Below are 24,664 nucleotides of genomic sequence, written 5' to 3'. Positions count from 1 at the left end.
TAAAACTCAGTATTTATAACAATAAACTATTTGTTTTTAAAGTTTCACATTTTGCATATATTTATAAAACTTAAAAAACTCTATAAAGTAAATAAAATAAGAAAAAAACAAAAGAAAATATAAAACAAGGAAAAAAAAACCAACACCATCGTAGTTCTCTCCCTTTCATTTAGAAAAACATTACTTAGGGCATGTTTGGCTAAGCTTATGGAGAGCTTCTTATGACTTATGGAGGGGTAAAAAGACAAAAATGTCTCTCCATAAGTCACTATAAGTTACAAATTTACTTAGGGCATGTTTGGCTAAGCTTATGGAGAGCTCCTTATGACTTATAGAGGGGTAAAAAGACAAAAATGTCTCTTCATAAGTCACTATAAGTTACAAATTTGTAACTTATAGTGACTTATAGAGAGACATTTTTGTCTTTTTTGTAACTTATAGTGACTTATGGAGAGACATTTTTGTCTTTTTACCCCTCCATAAGTCATAAGGAGCTCTCTATAAGCTTAGCCAAACATGCCCTTACATTGTATTAACCCCTAACATGTCCCACTAACCAAAAAGTGTTAGAATGCCAAATCACATAAAAAACAACTTGAGTTTCTGTTTCCTATAAACAAAAATAGAAACTTTTTTTAACGGCTAACTAAAACTTTATAATATAAACAAAAATAAAACGTTACAAGCAAAATACCAGCAACGACCAAAAAACCACAAAGCCACCAAGCGTGTAGCAATACAAGTCAAAAGACCAACGTGACAAAAACAAAACCACCTACTACATCAAAGCTTAAAACCCCGCCATATCTCTCAAGTATGACTCGTGTTTTTTCCCTAATATTTAACCCACAAGTAGCTAAACGCCTTAATTTCGCCAACCACAAAAATAGCAACTTAGATTTTTATTTTTTAAAATATGTAACCATTTGAATAAAGTTAGCTTGTATCAGTTGTATGCAATACTAGCAATGACGAAAGACGTTCCTTGGGATGTAACATCCATATTTTATTTCACCATTTTTTTGTATTTAACGTAAAACACTTTATGAAAAATGGTTCCCGAACTTTTCTTATAAATAGCTAAGCGTATTGAAGCATTTAGCGCGATTACAATATAAACTTCATAAGTAATCCACGTTACATGGTTACAAAATACAAAGTAGGTAATTAGTTCTTATATGATCATAAATTTCATATAGATATAATTGTTTAAATATCGAAAAGGAATATTACTATCCAAAAGTCTTCTTATTTTCTTATCGTTTATTCATCTCTCCAAACCTATCATGGATGGTACACCGTACAAATGTGGACTTTGGGCTTTGTTAAAAAGTATCACAATGAAGCACTTAAGTATTTGCGTGTAGCATTTACTAGGAGCATTCATATTTTTATTTTCATAATAAATATATGTGATTTATAATGTATGACATGTAGGGGTGGTCCGAGCTAGATATTCGGACTTTTCGGATATTCGAAGTTCATATAGTAAATCGGATATCTGAAAAAATAATAATTATAAAAAATCTGTTTTTAAATTATTTCGGATATTTCGAAATATCTGAAAAATTGTCCGAAATATTCGAAAAATTATTCGAAGTATCCGAAAATTATCTGAAATACCCGAAAATTATCTAAAATATCCGAAATTTATAAAATAATGTTTATTATTTAAAATTAAAAAATATTTCGGATAGTTCGGATATTCGAACTATCCGAAAATTTTCAAAAACACTATCCAAATTCGAAGAATCCAAATTTTTGGATAATTTGAATTCGTATTTTCAGATATTTCGGATACAAATTCATATTTTTTTAACACCCTTAACCATGGGTCCTTACCAACTCGAGTGTCATGTGTTTACAATAAAAATGAGTTTTATTTAATAAATTAAGAGAAATTAAATAATATAGGCCCATAAAATGAGGGAATTTATATGGGCCAACATCGTCTCGTATTGGGCTTTCAAGGATATAAATTTAACTTCAAACAAAAAGTTGATTGGAGTAATCAACTGAACCAATCCAAACGCTTATGTAACACTTGAATGTCTATTAACACTTACTTTCATCCATATTTGGCTTTTCTTTTTTCTTATAAATACACATGTAATGGACACATTAGATATGTTAACAAATAATACAACCAAAACACTTGGAAAGATTGTTAAAAACAACTCAAGTCGAACAAGGCATCAACGCACGCTTACCCATTAGGTGGCGTATGTGTTGTCTTAACGTTTTGTTTTAGGCGTAGGGCTGGCAAAGACAAAAGACTAGGTCAACCCGGCCAGGGGCTACACCCATTTGGTCAACCCACTTTTTGATGTCAGATCTCTCTATAGCTACTATAACTAGGGTTGTTTACGACCTAAGCTAGAGCTAAGCCACACTCAATTCTATCTTTAAATCATAAGCGCAAACTTGGCTTAGTTCGAACTTGGGCTCATTTGCAACTCGAGCGAATCAATTTGTTTTCTTGAAAAAATCAATAGATAGGAAATTGAATAAGCGTATGCAATTGAAGGATAAGATGTTCGTAATTCATTAATTCACCCGATGAAGTTATTGGTGACATGTATATGTTTTTTCACAATTTCACATGATATATAAACACTTAGAAAAAAGCTTAAATTGGATAAAACTAGAACATATACATTAGCTTAGTTACCAAAGTGATTGTAGTCTATGTCGGTATCAAAATGTGTATTAAATGTGGTCAATGATAGACATTGATACAATTTTTTTAAGCGATCAAAAAGACATTAGTAAGAAAGCCAGAGACCAAAAAACAAACACCAAGTTACATTTTACACAATAACACATAACATCAAATTTACGCAAAGATGACCGTTCGATCTATCGAGTTAAAATTCACTCTATTTCAGATAAGAAAAGATAATACTTTAATGTCCTTCAATTTTTTTTGGTTGTTTATCACCTTTCCATTAAACACCTTGTTTGTTTCTAGCACACCAAATACGGTATAGTGTAGTTACAAAGATCGCTTTTAACAATTTTCTTTGAGGCTTCTTTTGATATTAAAAGTTTACCAAAACCAAAATGTTAAATGTCACCAACGGATCGAGCATAAACAATATGGAATTTTGCACCAAAGATTAATTTGTCTTAAAATATCTCAGGCTAACTTGCATGAAATAAATAGATGATCAGCAATACAACTTCCGAATGATTTCCACATAACGGGTTAGGCATGCTTAACACATGCAAGTCGGATGGGAAGTGGTGTTTTCAGTGGCGGATGGGAAGTGGTGTTTCCAGTGGCGGACGGATGGGAAACAACAGCTGGAAATGGCTGTTAATACCCCGTAGGCTGAGGAGCAAAAGGAGGAATCCGCCCGAGGAGGGGTTCGCGTCTGATTAGCTAGTTGGTGAGGAAATAGCTTACTAGGGCGATGATCAATAGCTGGTCCGAGAGGATGATAAGCCACACTGGGACTGAGACACGGCCCATGCTCCTACGAGAGGCAGCAGTGGGGAATTTTCCACAATGGGCGAAAGCCTAACGGAGCAATGCTGCGTGGAGGCAGAAGGCTAATTTTATCATAGTACTAGTAACTAAAGGTGCATAAACTGGTTCAATACCCAAAATCAATTTGGGTTGTAGTTGATTCGATTTGGTCAACAAAAGTAAAATTTATGATCAGTTTCAGTTCGGGTTGAAACCGATTTCTTCACCAGGTTACGATCGGTTTCGGTTCGGGTTGAAATTGGTTTTTTTGCCAGATTCATTGGAAGAAATTACAAACCAGTTCCGAACCTACGATTTCAATCGGTTTCAATCCGGTTTTTACATAATCGGTTTGGTTTTGGTTCAATATTCGGGTCAGTTCGGTTAACTGGTTTTTTTGTCCACCTCTACTAGTAACAAAAAGTCAGGGTCAGCCATAGCATGGGGCTGAGTGGTCGATGACCATAGGCCCGACTACCCGCTACCGCCCGATTTTTTTTATAAATAAATTATATGTATTTTTATGAAAAAGGATATGTATATTTAAGGGCAAATGTCATAAAAAACCAACATACTTTCTGTTTTTTCTCACAAAAGTCACTCAACAATTTTTTGCACGTTAAAGTCCTTGCACATGTTAAATTTGAACAAAAAAATGACGTAACTTTTAAAAACAATGAAATTGATTTTTTTCCTTATGCATGTGATTTTTCCTTAAGTGTGTGTGAATATATAATTTATTCCAACGCTATAGATAACGTTATATATGTAAATAATTACTAAGAATTGAACAACTCCACCTAATTTTCTGATCCATCTAGCAAAATTGCCACATCCAACACTCAAAATCTGTGTCTAGCAAATAATAATAACCATGTCAAAGATGAATATGTGATAAATTTAAGCAAACATACTTACTATTAGTTAGCTGAAATAGTACTAGATAATTTAAAGAAATTTGAACGTAAAAACATATAATAAGATTGTTTAGTTTGTCTTGTACATTTTTAATCGTGGTTAATTAAAAAGCATTTGTGAATAGAAAAATGTTTTTTTGGCTATATCTTCCCAAGAATCCATTATATAAGGAACACGTCCTACTCACGTAGTATAAAGCTTAGGGAAAAAACATGTAAAGCTTCAAAAAAATCAATTTCATATTGTTTTTAAAGTTACGTCACTTCTCTGTTCAAATTTAACATCTGCAGGGACTTTAACGTGCAAAAAATTGTTGAGGGACTTTTGTGCGAAAAAACAGAAAGTATGTTGGTTTTTTATGGTATTTGCCCTATATTTAATGTTTGAACTCAATTACATAACAATAACTTGGTCTAGTGGCAAAGGTGGATGACTCCTAACCAAAAGATTGTGGGTTCTAGTTTCATTTGAGACATGTTTAAGCCTGTTTTTATACATTAGTTTTTTACATAACCCAAATCATAACCAGGGAAGCCATTTAAAAAATAAGTTGTTTAACCCCAACAAAATACTCTTTTTACTTGAGGCTCAAAATATTTTTCGCATTCGGTCTAATTTTTCCCCAATTCTCGAAGCTGGCCCTGCAAAAAGTGACACGGAGCAGGGGTGGATTTAGTGCGGGTTCCCCGAGTTCAGGGGAACCTGTTGATTTTCAAATTTTGCATTAAAACGATATATAAAAAAAGTATTAGCAAACCCATAAGATTTTTAGAAGTTAAATAATATCAAAAAGTTTAAGATAGTCTAGTGGTAAACTCCTCCTTTAAATCCTTCATAATCTCTTGTAAGGTCTCAAGTTTAAGTCTTTCAAAAAGACCCATTTTGATTACATTTTTTTTTCTTTTTTGATAAACCATCATTGCCTTTCAAAGACCCATTTTGATTACATTTTTTTTTCTTTTTAATAAAACATCATTGTGTTATTAGTTTTGGTTTTATTTGAAGGAATATTGGATTTTAATAATCCATATTAAATGGTATTGGCCGATAATAATCCATATTCGTTTTATTGTCACCGGCGGTCCCAAATTCAAAAAAGTTGGCCCCCAATGGTCCCCCGTTAAAAATGACTCAACTGCGTTATAGTTTTTTCTGAATTTCAAACCAATGTTTTAGGGTTTTCCATCGTTTGGAGGATACGAGTTGATTGGTGTAAAACTTTGCTCAAAACAATGATCAAAACGACTCGATTTTGATTAATTGTAAGTTCAAACACCCGAATTGAAGCATTGTTTCGTCATTTTGAAGCACTATTTCAAACTAAGTTTTACACCAATCGACTCGTATACTCCTAACGATTAAAAGCCCTAAACATTGGTTTGAAATTCAGAAAAAACTCTAACACCGTTAAGTCATTTTAACGGAGGACCATTGGGGGCCAACTTTTTTGAATTTGGGACCGCCAGTGGCAATAAAACGAATATGGATTATTATCAGCCAATACCACTTAATAGGGATTATTAAAATCCAATATTCCTTATTTGAAAGGTCTCAAGTTTATCTCTTTTTAAGTCCCATTTGGGTAATCTTTTTTCTTTTTTATTTTGGTAAACCGTCATTGTGTATTTAGTTTAGGGTTTTAATAGCTAAAAAAAAAGTTTTCGCTTCCGATTATTTCCAAAGTACCACAACCCATTTATTGTAATTTTTTTTTTCATTTTTAAGACCTTACATGTTTTTTAAAGGTTTATTGGATTTTAATAATCCAATATTTGCATCGTTGGTCGGCGCTGAGCTGAACTTTGAAAATATACCACAATGGTCTCAACTTTCAAACTATTGGCCGACAACAAATTTTCCACTAACGGGGTTAGATCTCGTTAGTTTTTGATGACGTGGAACCGCTTACATGGATTTTTTTAATTCTTATTTTTTATTTAGTATTGCCCGGTTAATCAACGTAATACTAAATAAAAATAAGAAATAAAAAAATCCATGTAAGCAGTTAGCCAGTTCCACGTCAGCAAAAACTAACGAGATCTAACCCCGTTAATGAAAAGCTCGTTGCCAACCAATAGTTTGAAAGTTGGGACCGTTATGGTATATTTTCAAAGTTCGGCTCAGCGCGGAGCAACGGTGAAAAGTTTGGATTTTTAAAATCCAATAGGACTTTTTTAAATTAACATATTGTTTATTATGGTATCCTATTATATCATATTCTCTGATAAGGTCTGACCGGCCCGAATTATTTAACGTTTGATTGTGTGAAAATTGAAAACCGAAAAAGATAAACTAATATGAAAAAATCATGGATCCGTCACTAATATAAGGTATACGTTTTGATATAGAATTTAGAAACAGTGATAGTTTCCTAATTATAAGTAATAAAACAACATAAGCATGCATAATTTCCTTTGAAGTTTGAAAGTCATGTGATTGGTTCGGAAAGTGGCCTTCTCAAGACTGTCAACCACATGACTGGATAACAATGTTTATACGATTTCAATATTTAGTAATAAAAAATAATCATCCAAATGCCCCCACATTAGTGGACACAACTTTCTTTTTGAACGACCAACTAAATAACGTCGGGTGTTCTTTCATTGGCTAAAGGTAGCTCGAGCCGGCCACTAGTCTGGACGGACGAAGCCCCTAGCGGTCCACCTATTGAGGGATTCACCGGATAAAACCCGACCCCACGTCCGCCAAATGGCACGACAACGAGGAGCCAGTAAAACCGGGTGAGATCAGTACTCGAACCATGGCAAACCATTGTCATCCCTTATATCTCCGATATAAATTGGTGATAGTGATGTTTGAACCCCCTACCTCTCAGTCTCTCACTAGTAAAGTGAGTGCTCTACCATTGAGCCACAACCAATTACTTATTTATTAAGTGGACACAACTAATTACTTATTTATTAAGTAATAGGTTAAAATCTCGTATATTACCCAAGTTAAATATTAGATAAAGTGTGAAAAGGAAAGAAAAATTGTATAAAAATCAAAATTGTGTAAAATACTTATTCGGATACAACAATTCACTGTTTTTAGGTAAACATGTTATACAAATGATATAAAGTGAACATGAAAAAAAAACATAAATATTTAAATACTTCTTTGTATAAAAAAACCTTTAATTTTAATGATTAGTTATCGCCACTATATTACTAAAAATCAAAACTACATCATTGAGACCCACTTTAATGACTAAGGTTTACTTTTTTACTCAAAGAAACCTACGGAACTTAATATCTTCGACAAGTTTATGGGCTAAGGCTTTTTTGTTGTTGAAAATACATTCATAATTTATTTATGGCTTTTTGAAAACACCTATCGACTATTGTAGTGAGGATTATTACTTGCAAAAATTTGCACAATGGGCTATTGCTAGACATATTACTGTGGGAAAGGTTCTCGCTACTAAATTTCTTTAAGTTGAAGTATCTCTCTTTCTGAAATGTCTTTTGAGGGGCACTTTCCTTCGGTTAGTACAAGAAGGGATCATCCAAGGTTTTTCACATGATCCATAAGCTTGTTAGTGAAACAACACTAGCAGTGGCGGATTCATTCATCCAAGAAGAATATCCACAGGCCCCAAGACAAAACTGAGAAGGCCCCTTGCTCTTTAGAAAGCCTAAACGAGACGCTCTAATTTAGCCAACTTGTGTGTTTATTTTAGTCTAACAAACTGGAAACGGAAAACATCAAAATCAATTTCTTGTTTAAAAAAAATAAAATAAATTGACTATAATATCATCACTTAAAGCAATAGTATGCATTAATTATTACTTTTATGCATATATTATTGATGCACACGTAACTGATTATGGAGTCCATAGGTCTATAAAACCACAAGGCTTCTGAGTTCGGACATAGTGGCTATTCATTCTACATGTTTTTTTTTCTTTAAGTTGAATTGATTTATGCAATGTAGCTTTTAAAACCAAAACTTGCATAATTGACACGTTTTTACTCATTATAATCGACATGTTTTGACCCGTTACAACCGAGTGTTTATATCGAACATACTTCTTTGCCCCCACTGGTGAAAGTTCCTAGATCCGCCACTGGACACTAGGGCCATAACCCAAGTTATTAGCAGGTTGTCCATGCATGATATATGTTCTCGTTTGATTCATGCTTAATACTGAGATTTAGGGCTCCTTTAAAACGAAGGCGTGATTCATGCTTATTTTAATTCATAGCAGCGTGTGGTGTTCTCGCTCTTTTTTGGCCATGTACATGGGGGTTGTACGAAAACGATGGGAGATAACTTTTGAAGCTTTGATATTATATAAGAGAATTATGTAAAGCTTTGATAATTTTTGAAGCTTTGATGTTATATAACAATTTAGCTAGCTCAATTTATAAAACAATATTACAAGCCTCATTTGGGTATTGAGTTTAATTCAAAACACTGTTAAAAATTATCATGTTGTATTTTTTTTTAACATGTAAGGGTTAAATGCATATTGTCAATTATAAAGTGGTACCAACTCTACAAAACTAATTTTGAAATATTGTTAAAAATCATCGTACTTTTAGAAAACCACAAAAACTTTCAAGAAAAACCAATTTGTGTTTGTTCTTTAAGATTTCTTTCACATTTTTCCTTACAGAAACTAAATAAAAAAAAACTCACACTATTTTAAAAGGCCGGTGGTATGATTTTTCGAGGAAACATTCCAGCCATACTCTGAAGCCAACGTAGTCTCGGTTAAATCAACAAGTCTTGATTAGAGTGGACACCGAGGCTCTTTAAATTTGAAAAGTGACAAATGCGATGACCTAAGTCATTGTTCTAAAAAAAATAAAATAAAATAAAGGTCGGCGGTAATACGCATTTAACGGAGACTGGGAACATGAATTGAATAGGAGTACTCTGTTGGAGAATTTGGGAACAACTTACACAAAAGACCAGGATAATGTTTTCCCAAACACCAATCAAATGGTTATTTTTATAAAATATATTTCAAACTAAAGTTGCTTATTCCTTCATTTATCTAAAAAGTTTTTAAATTAATATTTCATAAATACTCGTGTCTAAGTAGACATGTAAACGAACCGAACGAACATGAACAAGGACATGTTCGCGTTTGTTCTTTTTTTCAAACACAAAGAACTAAACAAACGAGGTTTTCTAGTTCGTATTTGTTCGTTAAGAAAATAAACATATTTGTTCGTTAACAATATAAACGTACAATTCACGAACTTAAATGAGAAAACTAGACATAGATTAACAAAAACAAACAATTATAACTAAGCAAACACCATTTAATTAAAATAATCTTGATGTCACTTTCTCATAATAATAATACCTTACGTCTTACGGTGTTCCTCTTCTGCTACACATACAACGACTCTCTTTCTTCTCTACATCAATGTTCATACGATCAATATATAAAAAAAACTCTGAGATCAATAAATAAAAAAAAACACCAACTAAATATATCAATGGTTAAATCAATATTATGCATTATTATTGACTAATAAATCATAGTTTGGATTATTAAAATCCAAATTTCCAATACTAAATATAAACGAATGTAACTGAACAAACACCAATTTAAATTTATAAGAATCTTGACGTTACTTTCCCATAAAGACACCTTTCGGTGTTCCTCTCTCTGCTACACACGCAACAATTCTCTTTCTTCTCTACATCAACGTTTATACGATCAATGAATAAAAAAATACTCTATCAAATTATATAACCTTGACTATAAAATAACAATTAAAGAGTCTAAATAAATCTAATGTCACCCCTTAATTTGCTTTTAAGCTTGTACTTGTGCTCATCTTTACAGGGACAAAGTTAACACACCTTTGTTTTAACTTTTGGGGTGGCCACAAATAAGCCACCTTATTTTGTGGGAGACAAGAATTTACAAGCACAAGTCTCTAGTCATATGTTTATGCTAACCATCATGTCACTCTGTTGACTGGCCCCACACTTAACACACACATTTATATATATATATAAACACTTATTATCAGTTTCTTCTAAACATTTCAAAAGGCTGGTTATCTTAGGTGTGCCCACAACCCCAAGAACATGGCTTTGTTTCATATCATCAAAAGGGTATCTCTAAAAACACCTAAATTCCTTCTTAGTATATTTTTTTTTTAAGTTTTCTAATTCCATAAATGATTATTTGTACTTAAAAAATTCATGATCAAGGGCGGATTTATGAAGGCCTCATGGGGTGTCCGAGCTACCCCTTAGCTTTCTTGACGATGTGGTGCAATTTATTTTTCTTCTTTGTTTTATGTATTGGATATTCTAAGTTAATTTTTTTTTTGAAATACCCTGAAATTTTCTTAGGGGTGCAAACCAGCTGAGCATGAGCTCGAGCTCTATTTTCAAAGCTCGAGCTTGGTTTGTTAGTAGATTTTCAAACTCGAGCTTGGTTCGGCACGACTCGTTTACTATTTATCAATTATTTTTTTGTACAATTATAATTATTTTTATATATTTTTTCTATTATAATTTAATGTATAAAATGATATATATTATTAAGTTAGTTTTATTTATTTTTTCATTACATTATATATATTAATTATTAGTTATAAATATATTACAAAAAATTATAACTTTATGTATAAAGTAATATATATTATTAAGTTAGTTTTATTTATTTTTTCATAACATTATATATATTAAATATTAATTATAATTATATATTTAAAAAAAATTATATATATGACAATCTCGTTTAAGCCCACGAGCCAGCTCGATAAGTGAAGCTCGAGCTCGTTTATTAAATGAACTTACTTTTAGGCTCGAGCTCTATTAAGCTCTGCTCAATCAAGCTTTTTAACGAGCCGATCGTGAGTAACTCGGCTCGTTTGCACCCCTAATTATTTTCTTGATCTTGTTTCATGGCAGGATATCATTAAGGCCTACATTGAGATAAATACATAAATATATGAATATTTGAAGCAAATTTATTATGGAGGGTGGAAATATATGGAAGAGTAATTCATACCCATGTGAGAGTTCAAGAAGTAAAAGATACATAGAGTTTAATATGATCCCAACACCAAATATACAACAGCCACAGACACCAATGGAGCCTATGGAGTTCTTGTCTAGATCATGGAGTGTTTCTGCTGCTGAGATTTCTAAAGCTTTTGCTGCGGCGCAGAAACCGAAACTCGAAAAAAAGATCATTAGTCCAGTGCATGAATCTTTCATCACACCACAACATGTGAGTTTAAGTTTTTTTTTTTTTTTTTTTTTTTTAAGGTGGTTTAGGAGGAGAGTGAAAAGTGGTTATAGGTGGTTTTTGAAACATGTTTGGTTTGTAGGGAGTTTTTTTTAAAAAGGTTGAAGTTTGTTTGAACCAACTGACTTCAAAAGGTTCCATTTTCAATTTAATATTTCATTTAGTATATAATTTGATTTTCCTTTAGTAATTTGTGCTTCTTAGTTTTTTCAAAAGCCCAAATGCACAACTTTGTTTAGTTTATTATTTTTTTATTGAGTAAACGGTGGTTTTCGTTCCTATGGTTTGTCCAAAACTACGATTTTAGTTCAATAGTTTCAAATTTGCGATTTTCATCCCTATGGTTTCATTTCACTTGCAATTAAACCCGATCTCACTAACCTCGTTAATTTTGACCTTTAAACCCATTAACGTGCCCCTCTCACATGAGGTGCAGTTTTGTCTATTTTTTCCCAAATACACCCCAACCCCTCACGTATTAGGACGGGTTTATTTGGGGAGAAAATGACAAAAATTGCCCCTCATGTGAGGAACACGCTGATGGGTTTATTGACCAAACTTAATGAGGTTAGTGGGATCGTGTTTAATTGCAAGTGAAATAAAACCACATGAACGATAATTGCAAATTTGAAACTATTGGACTAAAATCGCAGATTTAGACAAACCATAGGGACGAAAACCAGAGTTTACTCTTTTTTTATAGACATTCTGATATAAATTTATTGAAAACCGAGTTATAGTCTTTAGTCTCATAATTTTAAAAAATATCTTATTTTTAATAAAACTCAGTTTTCGATAAAGTATATATAAGAATGTCTGCAAGAAAGAAACTAACCAAATAAATTAACGAATAATAATACTAAGAAAATGAAAATCAAATTATATGTTAAATGAAATACTGAATTAAAAATAAAAAATGAAAAGTTTTAAGTCCACTTATTCAAGTAGCAAACTTCTAACTTTTTTTCACTCCCATAAACCACAAAAAAAAAAAAAAAAAAAAACTTTAGAAACAAGTTAAACATTTTGTTGTTTATAAAATGATATGCAACTGTATGCAGAATGAGAAGGTATCAAGAGTGAGGACAAGAGGGAAATGGTTTAATCCCAACAAAGATAATATTATGAGGAAAAAAGACAAAGCCAGGAAAGAAAGAGCGCGGGCCCACGCCGCGCTGTGTGTGGCCGGGCTGGCCACAGCTCTAGCTTCCATTACTGCAGCCGCCAATACGGCTGCTAGAACCTTGGAGTTGGAAGATTCTAGGATGACCAATGCACTTGCCTTAGCAACTGAGTTGCTGGCAACTCATTGTTCTGAGTTGGCTGAGTCAGCTGGAGCCGATCATCATCTTGTGGTTTCGGTTCTCCAGTCAGCAACCGATATTCAAAGTCCAACACATCTAATGACTCTCACAGCTGCAGCTGCAACAGGTTAAGTAACATGTTACATACTTACATGTATTTTCACGAAAACACGCAAAATAAAACAAATCATTCATTTTTCCGGTCTTAAAATATTTTATATATGAAAAAATGGTTGAAATACAATGTTTATTAATATCTCTTGAAATACAATATTTATATATATGAACAAATTTCATTTATACATAAGTTAAAAAATATATATATATCTGACATCTGAGCAAATTAGTTGATGTTTAATATTGAACCAATAGGCGACACTTAGTTACAATATAGAATCCGCTATTATATGTTTGCTCTTTCTCTAGTGTGTGTTGTTTTTTATGTTGAAACGGTTTCTCTTTATCCATGGGCAATGAGTTTCGATGTATTAGGTGTATCAAATACGTATTTGTAGAAGCTTTAAATTTTGCGCTTATCTTAATAGTATACACATATGTATTTAAGAATTACAAAATTTTAAAAATATGAATCATTGATAAATAAATAACGAATTAAGTTTGTTTTCTGTTCTCGCAATAATTTAGTGTTCTGTAATGAACCTCACTGTATGCGTGTTGTCTTTTTATTCATTTGTGAAACTAAACGGTTTTCGTGTACATTTATAGCTTTGAGAGGCGAAGCAGCACTAAAAGCAAGATTTCCGAAAGAAGCAAAGAAGAATGCAACGGTGATTCCATTCGATAAGGGGATGGAGGGTCATCATATGCTTACTAGTGAAACCACAAAGTGGGAGCCTCAAGGCATGTTACTACAAGTATACAAAGGTAACATTATAATATGTCGTATACGGAAGGTTGGTTTTATTACTGAACTTAACTGACTAAACGCTTGTTCGATTGTCGGTCCAGGTGGGTTACATTGGAAGCAAGTATCAATCTACATAAACAAGAAGTCCCAAGTTATTATTAAGCTCAAAAGCAACTATGTTGGAGGGGCTTTTTCCATAAAAAATAAAGGCAAGTTTTGACTTCATTATATTTGTTAGGGAAAATGACCAAAATGACCCATTTGACTAACTACATCCTTTAGCAAACCCTCAAACTCTACAAATACCCAAAATTGCCCTTCCAAGAACGGTCGGACCGACCGTTTAATTTTCTTGTCCGACGGTTTGTGGAACCAACAAGATCTTGACACGTGTCATCAAAACAATAGGATCTGCCATCCTACTAATCTATTATGTCGGCCGACTAATTTAGTCTATTCCATCGGCCGACTGATCTATTTGGTCGGCTCTTTGTTTTAAATATAAATTCCTTTGTTTTAAAATAAATCATTTTTTGAAATATCCGACCGAATAGATCAGTTGAATGGCAAATCTTGTTTGTTTTGAGGACACGTGTCAAGATCTTGTTGGTTCCATAAACCGTTGAACGACAGAACTAAACGGCCAGTCCAACCGTTCTTAGAATGACCATTTTAGGTATTTATAAAATTGAGAGGCTAGTTAAGGAATGTGGTTGGTCAAATGGGCCATTTTGGTCTTTTTCCCTAGTCGTTAACATTACATAGTGAAAAAGGCCACATTATATTTGTTAGTAGGATCCACAATTAGGATATGTGTAGTGAAGGGGCTACAAAATGGGGCGACTTGCGCCATGTGACGCTCAGTCAACAAATGGTGGGTTTTTGTTTTAGGGGTGTAATGGTGTTGTGGAAATGTGGAACCATATATATATATATATACATATATATATATCACACACAAAATATAATAATAATAAACATCGGCGACAAATGATCATCCCCCACCCCTTTATCGCCCCTATTGTCGCCTGGGGGGGGGGTCACCACAAAATTGCCCCCATCGCCCTTGGTTTGTCGCCCACTACGGATAGCCTTATAAAATGAAAATGACTCTTTAAAAACTTGTGTAAACCAGGTGTTGTGTATGGTGTGTGCAATGACAAAGCCTCATGGCCATTTTGCAAAGAAAGAGACAATGCAGATGCATATTTTGGAGTCAAAACAGCAAAGGGTCTTTTGGAGTTCAAGTGTAAGAACAAGGTGCACAAACAAAAATGGGTTGATACAATTCAATATCTTCTACAAAAAACCACCAACATTGAAAACATTTGGCACTCTATGAACATGTTAAATTGCCTAGAGTGAGTTAAGGAAAATGTGATGGTTTGTGCATTTGTTATAGTTTTTGTGTTTATGTTCGTGTGATTTGTACTTACTTACTTACCCTCGTGTGATATTCGAAGGCGTGAGCCACTCGTTATTAATTTGTTGGACGCATTCTTTTTGTTTAGTGTTTATATCTTGTAGATTTTGAGATTACATAATACATTTGTACAAAATAAAAGTGAGATGAAAATAAAAAAAAGTCTTAAAAAGGTTGTCTTGTAAGTTTAGCATGTGATTCTTTCTTTCTTCGTGGGATAACGATCCGCTCAAGATCCGAACAACTAGTTTAGTGTCAGTCGGATTTTTTTTCTATAGTTTCGATGCAAACATACTTGACATGCAGTGGAATCACGAAAAAAGAAAAAGAACTTCTTTAAGGTAAACGTAATAACATTTTAAATGAATCAAACCATTTCATCGAGTCCCATTTTGAAAATTTCTAGTTTTAACAAATATTAGACTCAAAATTAAATATTTAAATAAAAGTGTGAATTAATAAGTTTTCAAACTTTAAAGTTAACAATCAAAAATGAAATAAATCAAAATTACTAAACTTTTAATAAAAAAAAACCATTAAATTTAAAAGCGGAGCTTAAATTAAGAGAATATAATCCGAAGTCAGAAAACCCCCTACTTGGTCGTTTGTCCAAATTGCCATTTTTATCATATTATACAAGCCTATAATTCCAAATGAGTCTTTTCCAATCTCTTTTCAGTTATAAAACAAGCAAAAATGACAAATCACACCATCATATAGGTCTTAAATAACATTTATGTGAAACTTATTATAGGTTTATCTATTTTACAATTATTAATAACAATAAGATTATCATGATCCATGATTTTATTAGTATCATATTATCTTATATCTGAAATGAAGTATTTAGGTGGATATTAATCAAAGACTATTATCAAATTGCATGTATAATATATAACATAATCAGATGAAGTTAACACCTAGATGGCTATGCATCTTAAGGTAATGAATATGGCGGTAACTTAGCACCATATGTTTAATCCACCACTCATATATGGAAAGACCTACCCAAGCTTTAAGACCCGAGCTCGTTTAATCCACCACTAATATATGGAAAGACCCACCCGAGCTTAAGCAGCATCAAGGGCTCAGTTACACCCCTGAATACGGTAGATCAATATCCGTCATGAACGCGAGCATAGCAAACCCGCTACTCATTCATATATTTTTGAAAAAAAAAGATAGCTATAATTCTTTTAGGTCATATAGCAAAACTGTCATTTTAATCAACACAAAAAGGTTGATACTTGATACTATTTCGTCTATCCACGAGAAATTTCGACAACACGGTTAGGTTTTTAGGTATGCAGTAACTTGTTTCCATAAAAACTAAAGAGAAATATGTCACATGTCGGTAAATACCAAAGATGAAAAGAGCACAAGATAAGCGAAAAAGCAGAAGATGAATATCTGCATCAACAACTTTGGATTGTAAGGAGACGTAACCGACCTGCAACATATCAATTAGCACTTTGCTGGTGAGTAAAAATTAAAGCCTTTTTAAGCATTCCATCGTTATTCATCTTTATACACAAATTTCTTTTAGAAAAAAAAACGACTACTTAGTTACCTAGCAATGCGTTGAGAAAGACGAGGGAAGGGCAGGCTCTGAATAAAGACAATTCCTGGTCCGGTCACCATTGCGCTTACCAAATTATCGCCCTGTGTAAACCACCCACAGTTAGGGGTGTACAAAAGCATGTGACTCGCTCAAAATCGGCTCGTTTGTAAACGAGCCGAGCCTGAGCCAAGGTTGGCTTGGCTCGCTCGTTAGTTGGCTCATTTAAAATTCATGTGTATAACTTAAAGCCGTAAAGCTTTTTAATGAAAAAAAGGTAAATTTTTAAAAAAATTTAAATATCAAAAATTCTCATTTGATTGGTTTAAAAGTAAAGCCCAAATTTTAATATCTGGAAATTATAAAAAGAAAAATTAAATATATCAAAATTATGATTTCTGTAGTTTATAAATTTTGCATTATCTGTATGCTATTAATATGTTTTTTAGTTTTTATATATATCAATGTGTAAAAATACAAAATTTTAAACATAAAATGAGCTGGCCCAAGCTCATCATTTCAGCCCGATAATGAACAAGCAAAACCTAAACAGTCCTGGCTTGGCTCAGCTCTTTTACATCCCTATTAAAGATTAAAAAAAAAGATAATGTGTTAACAAGAACATAAAATATATAAATTAAGTACCCCAAAAACCGCCCGTCTCACTGGACCATTATATTTGACTTGCACGTTTAATGTGGATGAGAGCGCGATCACACTAGAAATGTCCACTGAAAGTGTCTCACCAACCTCAAGATTCTTCTGTACAACTAACACCACATGCAAAAGAAACAAGCAGGTCAGTTAAGAAACCGTTACAAGTTTAATCTAACAAATTAACATACCAGAACCACCACCAACAATGAATGCCAGTCCTTGTCCAGATAGTTTTTGTCTCAAAAAACCCTACAAACACCATATGTATTATACGTATCACAAGTTAAGCTGCATCGCAACTACTCGCAAGTAACAACGCGTAAAAGCAAGAACTACATCTCACCTCAACTCCAGCTACAACATTGCGTGCTCTTTGATCGAATGTGTTATTGACCTTCACATCACCAATGGAGCAAAGGAATGCATCGGGCTACACAATGATATTAATAATAAATTCAGAATAATAATAATAAAAAAAAAACATAAACATAAAACAAGGAATGAATCAGGTGTACAGAATGTGCTTACCTGGCATAATATTTCACCTCCAAACTTTGCCAAGTCAATCTATAGAATTAAACTATATCAGAAGTTCAGAATCAGGAAACAGGAAAACTAAAACTGGCAAGAAAACGAACCGGGAGAATTCTTCCTAGAGAAGGTGCACCAATACCAACAAACCCGTCAGTTGAACCACTATTTAGAAAATATGTTTTAGTCACATTCTTCCCAAAAAGCCACTGCAACATTCCCGCTTCGTTTTCTGGGGCGTACACATTTTCCATTTGAATCGATCCCGACAAATAGCACATGCAACCTGTAAATAATTCACATTGTTTAGCAGACAATGTACATTAAGCTCAATTCAAGTAACATGCTTACTATTATTGCGTGCACGGTACGTCAAGTATTTTATAGCAATTACCTGGTTTTGCACTGACCTTGTCGTCTGGCTTCAACATAATCTAAAAGAACAAATCAGAATCGTAATTACTAAAGATGAATTTGAACATTTTCCCAATAGCTTAAATAATACTAAAAAGTACCTGAACTATCTGAGCTTCACCACCTAAAATCTGGAAAGGTGTAACAGCATCTTCTGGACTCTATTACAGATTATATTAACCACCATCAGTAAGTGAGTTATTAAAAAGGTAAGCAACATTCTAAGAGGTGTTTGATATTTGTATTATACACTAGAGGTTACTCCACCATTCGACTAATGCATACCATCATAAAAAAGCACATTACTTCAAATGTCTAATCCAAATGCAAATCATGTCACTAAAATGAGTTGCCTGCATTTAAGTGCTAAAGCAGACTCACTCTACTACTTGTCACGAGGCACGTTGTTTACAGTTACCACAAGTATTGATTACTTGTTTACTACACTATTAGCATCACACTGTATGCACCTAATCATCAATCCACCGCAAAAAAGCTTCAAAACCTAATGAATTACAAAAACCTAATTCTGAATTTGATCCTCACGACTCGATCAAATGCTAATATATGATTAATATTAACTCAACTACACATACGCACATAAATGTAAATAAATCAGATATCCTCCACCGAACTACAAACGAGCAGTACATCACCTGCACCGGTAAACAACAAATAGTAAGCCCGATACCTAAACTCTGCACGAACATCGGTGCTATATCAGTCGAACTACAAGTGATCACTTTCATTAACTTCACTATCAGTTCCAATTTTCGCCTAAATTAACCCTAAGTTTAACCTAACATCTCACTGTATGAACCTAATTATCAATCTACTGCAAAAAGCTTCAAAACAAAAACCTAAACCTGAATTTGATCGTGGCGTCTCGATCGAATGCTAATGTTTAATCAATAGGAATTCAACTACACATACGCACAGAAACGTAAATAAATCAGATATCCTTCACCGAACTACAAACGAATAGTACATCACCTGCACTAGTAAAGAACAAAGAGTATGCCTAATACCTAAATTTAGTACGATCATCGGTATATATCTAACATCAGTGCTGTAACAGTCGAACTACAAGTGATCACACTCATTAACTTCACTATCAGTTCCATTTCTCACCTAAATTAACCCTAAGTTTAACCTAATTATCAATCCACCGCAAAAACCTTCACTACCTAATGAATTACAAAAGCCTAACTCTGAATTTGATCACCGCGTATCGATCAAATGCTAATATTTAATCAATACGAACTCAACTACACATACACGCACAGAAACGTAAACATAGAAATGAAAATCGTGTAAATTATATTATTATATACCTGATAAACGAACGGTTGAAACGGCGTTGAGAAGAACGGAGCCGCCATTATCACACACAAACACTAGCTTAATATAATTTCCAACGGCGATCAAATAATAATAATAATAATAAGTGATGAAATCAATGGCAGATCGATCGCTCAATTTCTTCTTCTTCTTCTTCTTCTTCTTCTTCTTCAATGGAGGTTTTTGAGCTCTGAGTCTTTGGTGTTGAGAAAGGGTGTTTTTGGTATTTTACACTGGCGGTTTTGGTTGACTTGGATGGTGACATGCAGGAGTTGAAATTTGTGACATTGTTAAGATGACGTGGCGTGATTTTATTGGTGATGAATATAGCATTGGTGACATGTCATCCGGTGACAGTGGCAGATGGAGTTCGTGCGGGAATCGATTGCATCATGTTAAAATTACTAAATTGCCCATTTAGATTAATAACAAGTTAAAATTAAATATTAAAAAAAATTGTTTTATTATTTAACATTTACGCAACCTAATTAACATAGACATCTACACATCTTGATACCAGTAAGTATTATAGAATAAGGTCGTGTTAGATAGTTTGTGATTCATTTATTATCATTTTCTTTCTTTTCCTAATTATTATAAATATACGTACTGTGGTTATCAATACCAAATATAGTTAGGCTTTTTCTCTAAGTTATCTTGTCATATACATATCATTGTATCATATTGTATAACACACCTTATTAATGAAATCTCTATCTTTCTCCCTACATCTTTTTCTCACATGTTTGGCTTTTAGGTTTGTTTCACAACACGTTATCAGCACGAATTGCTTTTGGAGTTGAATCGCATCATTGTATTAGCCGGCTCTGCTCGATAGATTTGATAGTGGCGGCTCTTAGTCTTTAAACCCTGCAAATTCCTCAATGATACTTCGGCTTTCACTGCTTCATCCGGTAATTTGTTTTTTTTTTTCTGTTTCCACTGCTTTTATAATTCTTTATTGGTGTAGTGTATTGTATTTTAGTTGCTATTTTTTATGACAACTAATTGAGGGATGGAATTTGGGTTGGCATATATTTTGAGAGGCGAAGATTTTTTTTTCACTTGCTATCTTGATGTTGAGTTGTTGACTTTTTAGATGCTTACGGTTCTTTGCTTTTAAAGTATAATGATGACTATTGTGAGAATTTTCCAGTTTGTTGTTATCTTTTGTGGGATTTGAAACCTTAGTATATTGAATTTTAGAAAGAATCAGGTTCAAATTTAAAAAGAACTCAATCATATATAGTAACTTTTATTTACATTGTTTGCAAAAGCTTTGTGCATTAAATAATTTGGTTTGTGGATTGAAGATTTGGTGGAATATTCTATGAGAAAGTAGAAACTAAATTTGCTGTGAATGTTGATATTTTATTGTGTTTCTTAAACTACCGAACATCAACATGTTTATGTCATTGCTTATTATGCACGACAATATTTTTTTTATTGTATGCTTGAAGGTCAGTCCTCCTAGAATGATTTTTATATTATTTTGAGTATGATATTCCAATATATATATAGATGTCATGAGACGCTTATAACTCTTATACGTTTTTTTATTCATTATTTTTTTATTGTGTGAATTATGAAGCTTGTATGAAAAAAAATGAATGATACGTGCATAAATCGGTCTATTATAGGTCTTGCGCTAACAAATACAAGATTTGTTTTTGAAATTTCTAAACTTTAATATTTTGGCATATTGCCTTGGTGAATCGGCAATTAAATTGGGAGGTGGGAGATACATATGCAATTATAATAATAATTTCAATAATAACAGAAAGTAAATCTGTTCGAATGGTAATAATTTCAATAATAATAGAAAGTAAATATGTTCGAATGGTATGAGATTGAGATATTTTAAGAGATTGTATATGAAATCAAGTTAACATATAAGTTAACATATGTTTCATTTAGTTATTAACCTACATTATGCTTAAAAGAAAAACAAAATATCTTACTGTATACTATCACTTAACTTAATTAATTTCATTAATGAGTTTTTATTGATGCTATCATGTACATGTTTATATATGGAATACTTTTAATTGAAATTTTGATCTATACTCTTTTGTGTTACTTATCATTCTTTACCATTGTTTTATTCTGAGATAGCTTTTGAACTCACTATACAAGTTTCTATAATCTTTGTTTGAAAACTAATTACACTACAAGTTTCTATAATCTTTGTTTGAAAAATAATTACACTAGATATATTTGTTGATGCTTGAAAGTATGACAAATATATGTAAGACGTGTGTGTGGTATGCTATTACCATGATAGGTTAATACACTGATTATACAAATATTTGCTTGGAAGTGATGAAAAGTTGTTATTTCATATATATTTTATTACAACTTATTTTATATGACGGCATGTTATAATTCATGCATATCTTACATTCTATATAGTATTGTTTATTTATATAGATAGTATTTTAATAGAAAGCTAAAACCAAAGTTACAGTTAGTTAAAACTCTCAAGAAAAAAAAGTATATATATGCTTTGATGTGAAACTCGGAGTGTCATACTCCCTAATCTCATTATTTATTAAAGGTCATAATATTTATGACCATTAAATCTTATACTTTAAGTGTCATGTAATAATTGGTTTATTGATATTATATGAAGAGAAGATTAGTTATAATGAAACCGGATAAGACAATTTCTTTTATTTGTCAAACCTCAAATATGTTCCTGAAGTAGCATATTATTAAAACATATGAAAGGTTTGATGTGATTTGATTATGTATCTGTGTTCGATAAAATTATGAATAACCCATGAAAATGGTTTTGTTTACTTTTATATCATTCCATGAAGTGAATGTGATCGTGTATTTATCATTGTGATCATGGGCATTGAAAAAATTGTAATGATAATTATATTAATAATGAGATCGGTCGTTAGTTATAATCATGGCCTTGCTAATAATGAGAAAGACCACCACGTGTGGCAAAGTGATCGATCATATATGAGATCAAAAATGTGGGAGTACCAAAGTGAAATAACATGATCTCTTTAAACGATAATACAATGTTATCTCATATTTATAGTCTTGCATTAAAGAGGCATAATACATATACGATCATAAACCTGAAGTTTATGGATCATGATTATCTAAGGGCATGACCGGTTAGACCACACCGAGTCAATGATGTGAAATTTATTGAAGAACCAAAAGACTCTTCATAATAATTATACATGTAATATTGCTTTTAAGGGGAATTATTTATTTACCGACTGAAGGAGGGTGTGAAACCCTAAATGTTATGGAATTGAGAAAATGATACACATATCCTAACATGATACCATTTAGTGTTTTGAAAATCGATGCATCATCTAAATGGTTATCAATTTCCCAACCTAAAGTTTGTGTGATTTGTGGCTTAGCTAATGAGATAGCAAGCACAATATTCTCAACTTTCATATTTATTTTTGGTCATAATAATGAATTCGATTCCCAAGTTATTAACAATCATTGGGATAATTGTTGAACTCCATATAAATTATGTTCACAAATAAATTGCTTTTGTTGTGAGACAATTATTGAACGTCTACAATTGATTTCAAAGCAAGTGATTATAAGAGCAACAATTCATGTTTACATTTGGATGTATGTTACATACAATATCATAATTCGCATCAAGCCAATAAGCTATAATAATTACTCCCCAATAAAGTTGGTTTTTGGTCAGGAACCAATTATTATCATCAAATATTTGGTGTGTGTTATATATTGAAATTAATCCACCACAACACACAAAGATGAGACCACAAAGGAAGTTGGGAATTTATGTTGGGTATTAAATATTATATATGATTAAATACTTAGAGCCATTAATGAGATATTTGCTTATGGCTCATTAGTTTTCACTTTAGTGAATCAACATTCCCAACATTAGGGGGAGATTTAAAGCAGTTGGAAAACAAATTTAGTTGGAATGAATTATCATTGATCCTCAAACTAAATTATATGAACTAAAAGTTCAAAGGATAATTCATGAATAAAGATCAACGAATGAATTACCAGACGATTCACTGACCAAAAGAGAGTGTCTAGCTAAGACACCTATACGAACTGCTAATGCTCCAATTAATAAATGTCCCGGAAGGACAAACTCAAATTGATAATAATTCTAATGCACGCTTGTAGCGTGGTAGATTGATCGGTTCCAAAGTTAAAATTTCCTTGAAAATTGGAGCAAGTAATAAAGATGGTCAAGTCGAGGTGCAGTAAAAGTTTTCTTGAAAGAGATTAGATATGATGGTTCCTGAAGAACCTTAGGTACCTGAAAACAAAGAGCTCTCAATAAATTATATTGTATCATGTCTACAAAGATATATGGAATCGAAATAAAGTCGACGTCGTTATAATTTTATTTATATATATAATTAGCGCTTGAAATGATGATGAGGATCAAGATTCTAAATCCGCCTATAAAAAATATGATTGGCCAAAGTGGAAAAACGCAAACAGGGCAGAGTTGAATTCTCTAAATAACGGAAAGTTTGTTGGACCAGCAGTCCGTACAACTAAAGTTGTAAAATGTGTTAGATACAAACGGGTCTTGTATATGAGTTATGAAAATTCATCAAGTGATATAAAGCAAAATTAATGGCAAAATTTTTTTTGCAAAGACCCATGATTAATTATGAGGATTGAGGAGACACATTCTCCAATGGTGGAAGCAATGACTTTCCGATAACTAAAAAATCTGGTAATAAAAAGAGAGAATTGATATGCGTCTAATAAATATTGTGATTCAGTTGATACAGAAAGTTTACAAGAAAGTCTTCGAAGGATTTGAATTATCAAATCATGTGAAATTAAAAATCTCGAGAACACTATAACTCATGTTGTATACAAATTCATATTTGAATATGTTACTATTATTGAATATGTTGAACATAAATGTAACCTAAAGAGTTTCATAAGGTAGTTGA

At 32.5% G+C, this 24,664-nt stretch overlaps 2 protein-coding genes and 1 pseudogene across 2 annotated transcripts; 2 read left to right on the top strand and 1 right to left on the bottom strand.

The window, feature by feature from the left end:
• The first annotated feature begins 3,212 nt into the window (after positions 1-3,212).
• On the top strand, positions 3,213-3,538 carry LOC143610663 (18S ribosomal RNA; annotated as a pseudogene).
• Positions 3,539-11,346: 7,808 nt separating this feature from the next.
• Positions 11,347-15,159, top strand: LOC143610659 (uncharacterized). Its single transcript, XM_077085071.1, has 4 exons — positions 11,347-11,604; positions 12,693-13,053; positions 13,653-13,811; positions 14,930-15,159. Exons 1-4 carry the CDS (start codon positions 11,347-11,349, stop codon positions 15,157-15,159), a joined length of 1,008 nt encoding a protein of 335 aa, XP_076941186.1.
• Positions 15,160-16,463: 1,304 nt separating this feature from the next.
• LOC143610649 (uncharacterized) lies at positions 16,464-19,869 on the bottom strand. The gene is made up of 10 exons (XM_077085065.1): positions 19,712-19,869; positions 18,479-18,538; positions 18,358-18,397; positions 18,071-18,249; positions 17,961-17,999; positions 17,776-17,862; positions 17,621-17,681; positions 17,421-17,545; positions 16,788-16,879; positions 16,464-16,667 (listed from the first exon to the last, which is right to left on the bottom strand). The coding sequence occupies exons 1-10, from the start codon at positions 19,757-19,759 to the stop codon at positions 16,562-16,564; spliced, it is 837 nt and encodes a 278-aa protein (XP_076941180.1). The 5' UTR covers positions 19,760-19,869; the 3' UTR covers positions 16,464-16,561.
• Between the last annotated feature and the right edge of the window lie 4,795 nt (positions 19,870-24,664).

The sequence above is a fragment of the Bidens hawaiensis genome, unplaced genomic scaffold (genome assembly GCF_021521415.1).
Source record: "Bidens hawaiensis isolate Kalapana, Puna unplaced genomic scaffold, B.hawaiensis_p1.1 tig00027344_1, whole genome shotgun sequence".
Lineage (NCBI taxonomy): Eukaryota > Viridiplantae > Streptophyta > Magnoliopsida > Asterales > Asteraceae > Bidens > Bidens hawaiensis.
Note: the sequence above shows the minus strand (reverse complement) of the source record. Positions and strands in the feature narration are given on the sequence as shown.

What these genes read in the sequence shown, in the direction of transcription:
- LOC143610659 (XM_077085071.1), top strand. Translation starts at nt 11,347, where the DNA reads ATGGAGGGTGGAAATATATGGAAGAGTAATTCATACCCATGTGAGAGT. An exon ending in CTTTCATCACACCACAACAT is followed by an intron (nt 11,605 to 12,692) that starts GTGAGTTTAAGT and finishes CAGAATGAGAAG; the next exon opens with GTATCAAGAGTGAGGACAAG. An exon ending in CACAGCTGCAGCTGCAACAG is followed by an intron (nt 13,054 to 13,652) that starts GTTAAGTAACAT and finishes GTACATTTATAG; the next exon opens with CTTTGAGAGGCGAAGCAGCA.
- LOC143610649 (XM_077085065.1), bottom strand. Translation starts at nt 19,759, where the DNA reads ATGGCGGCTCCGTTCTTCTCAACGCCGTTTCAACCGTTCGTTTATCAG. An exon ending in CTCTAGGAAGAATTCTCCCG is followed by an intron (nt 18,000 to 18,070) that starts GTTCGTTTTCTT and finishes TTAATTCTATAG; the next exon opens with ATTGACTTGGCAAAGTTTGG. An exon ending in ATGTTGTAGCTGGAGTTGAG is followed by an intron (nt 17,682 to 17,775) that starts GTGAGATGTAGT and finishes TGGTGTTTGTAG; the next exon opens with GGTTTTTTGAGACAAAAACT.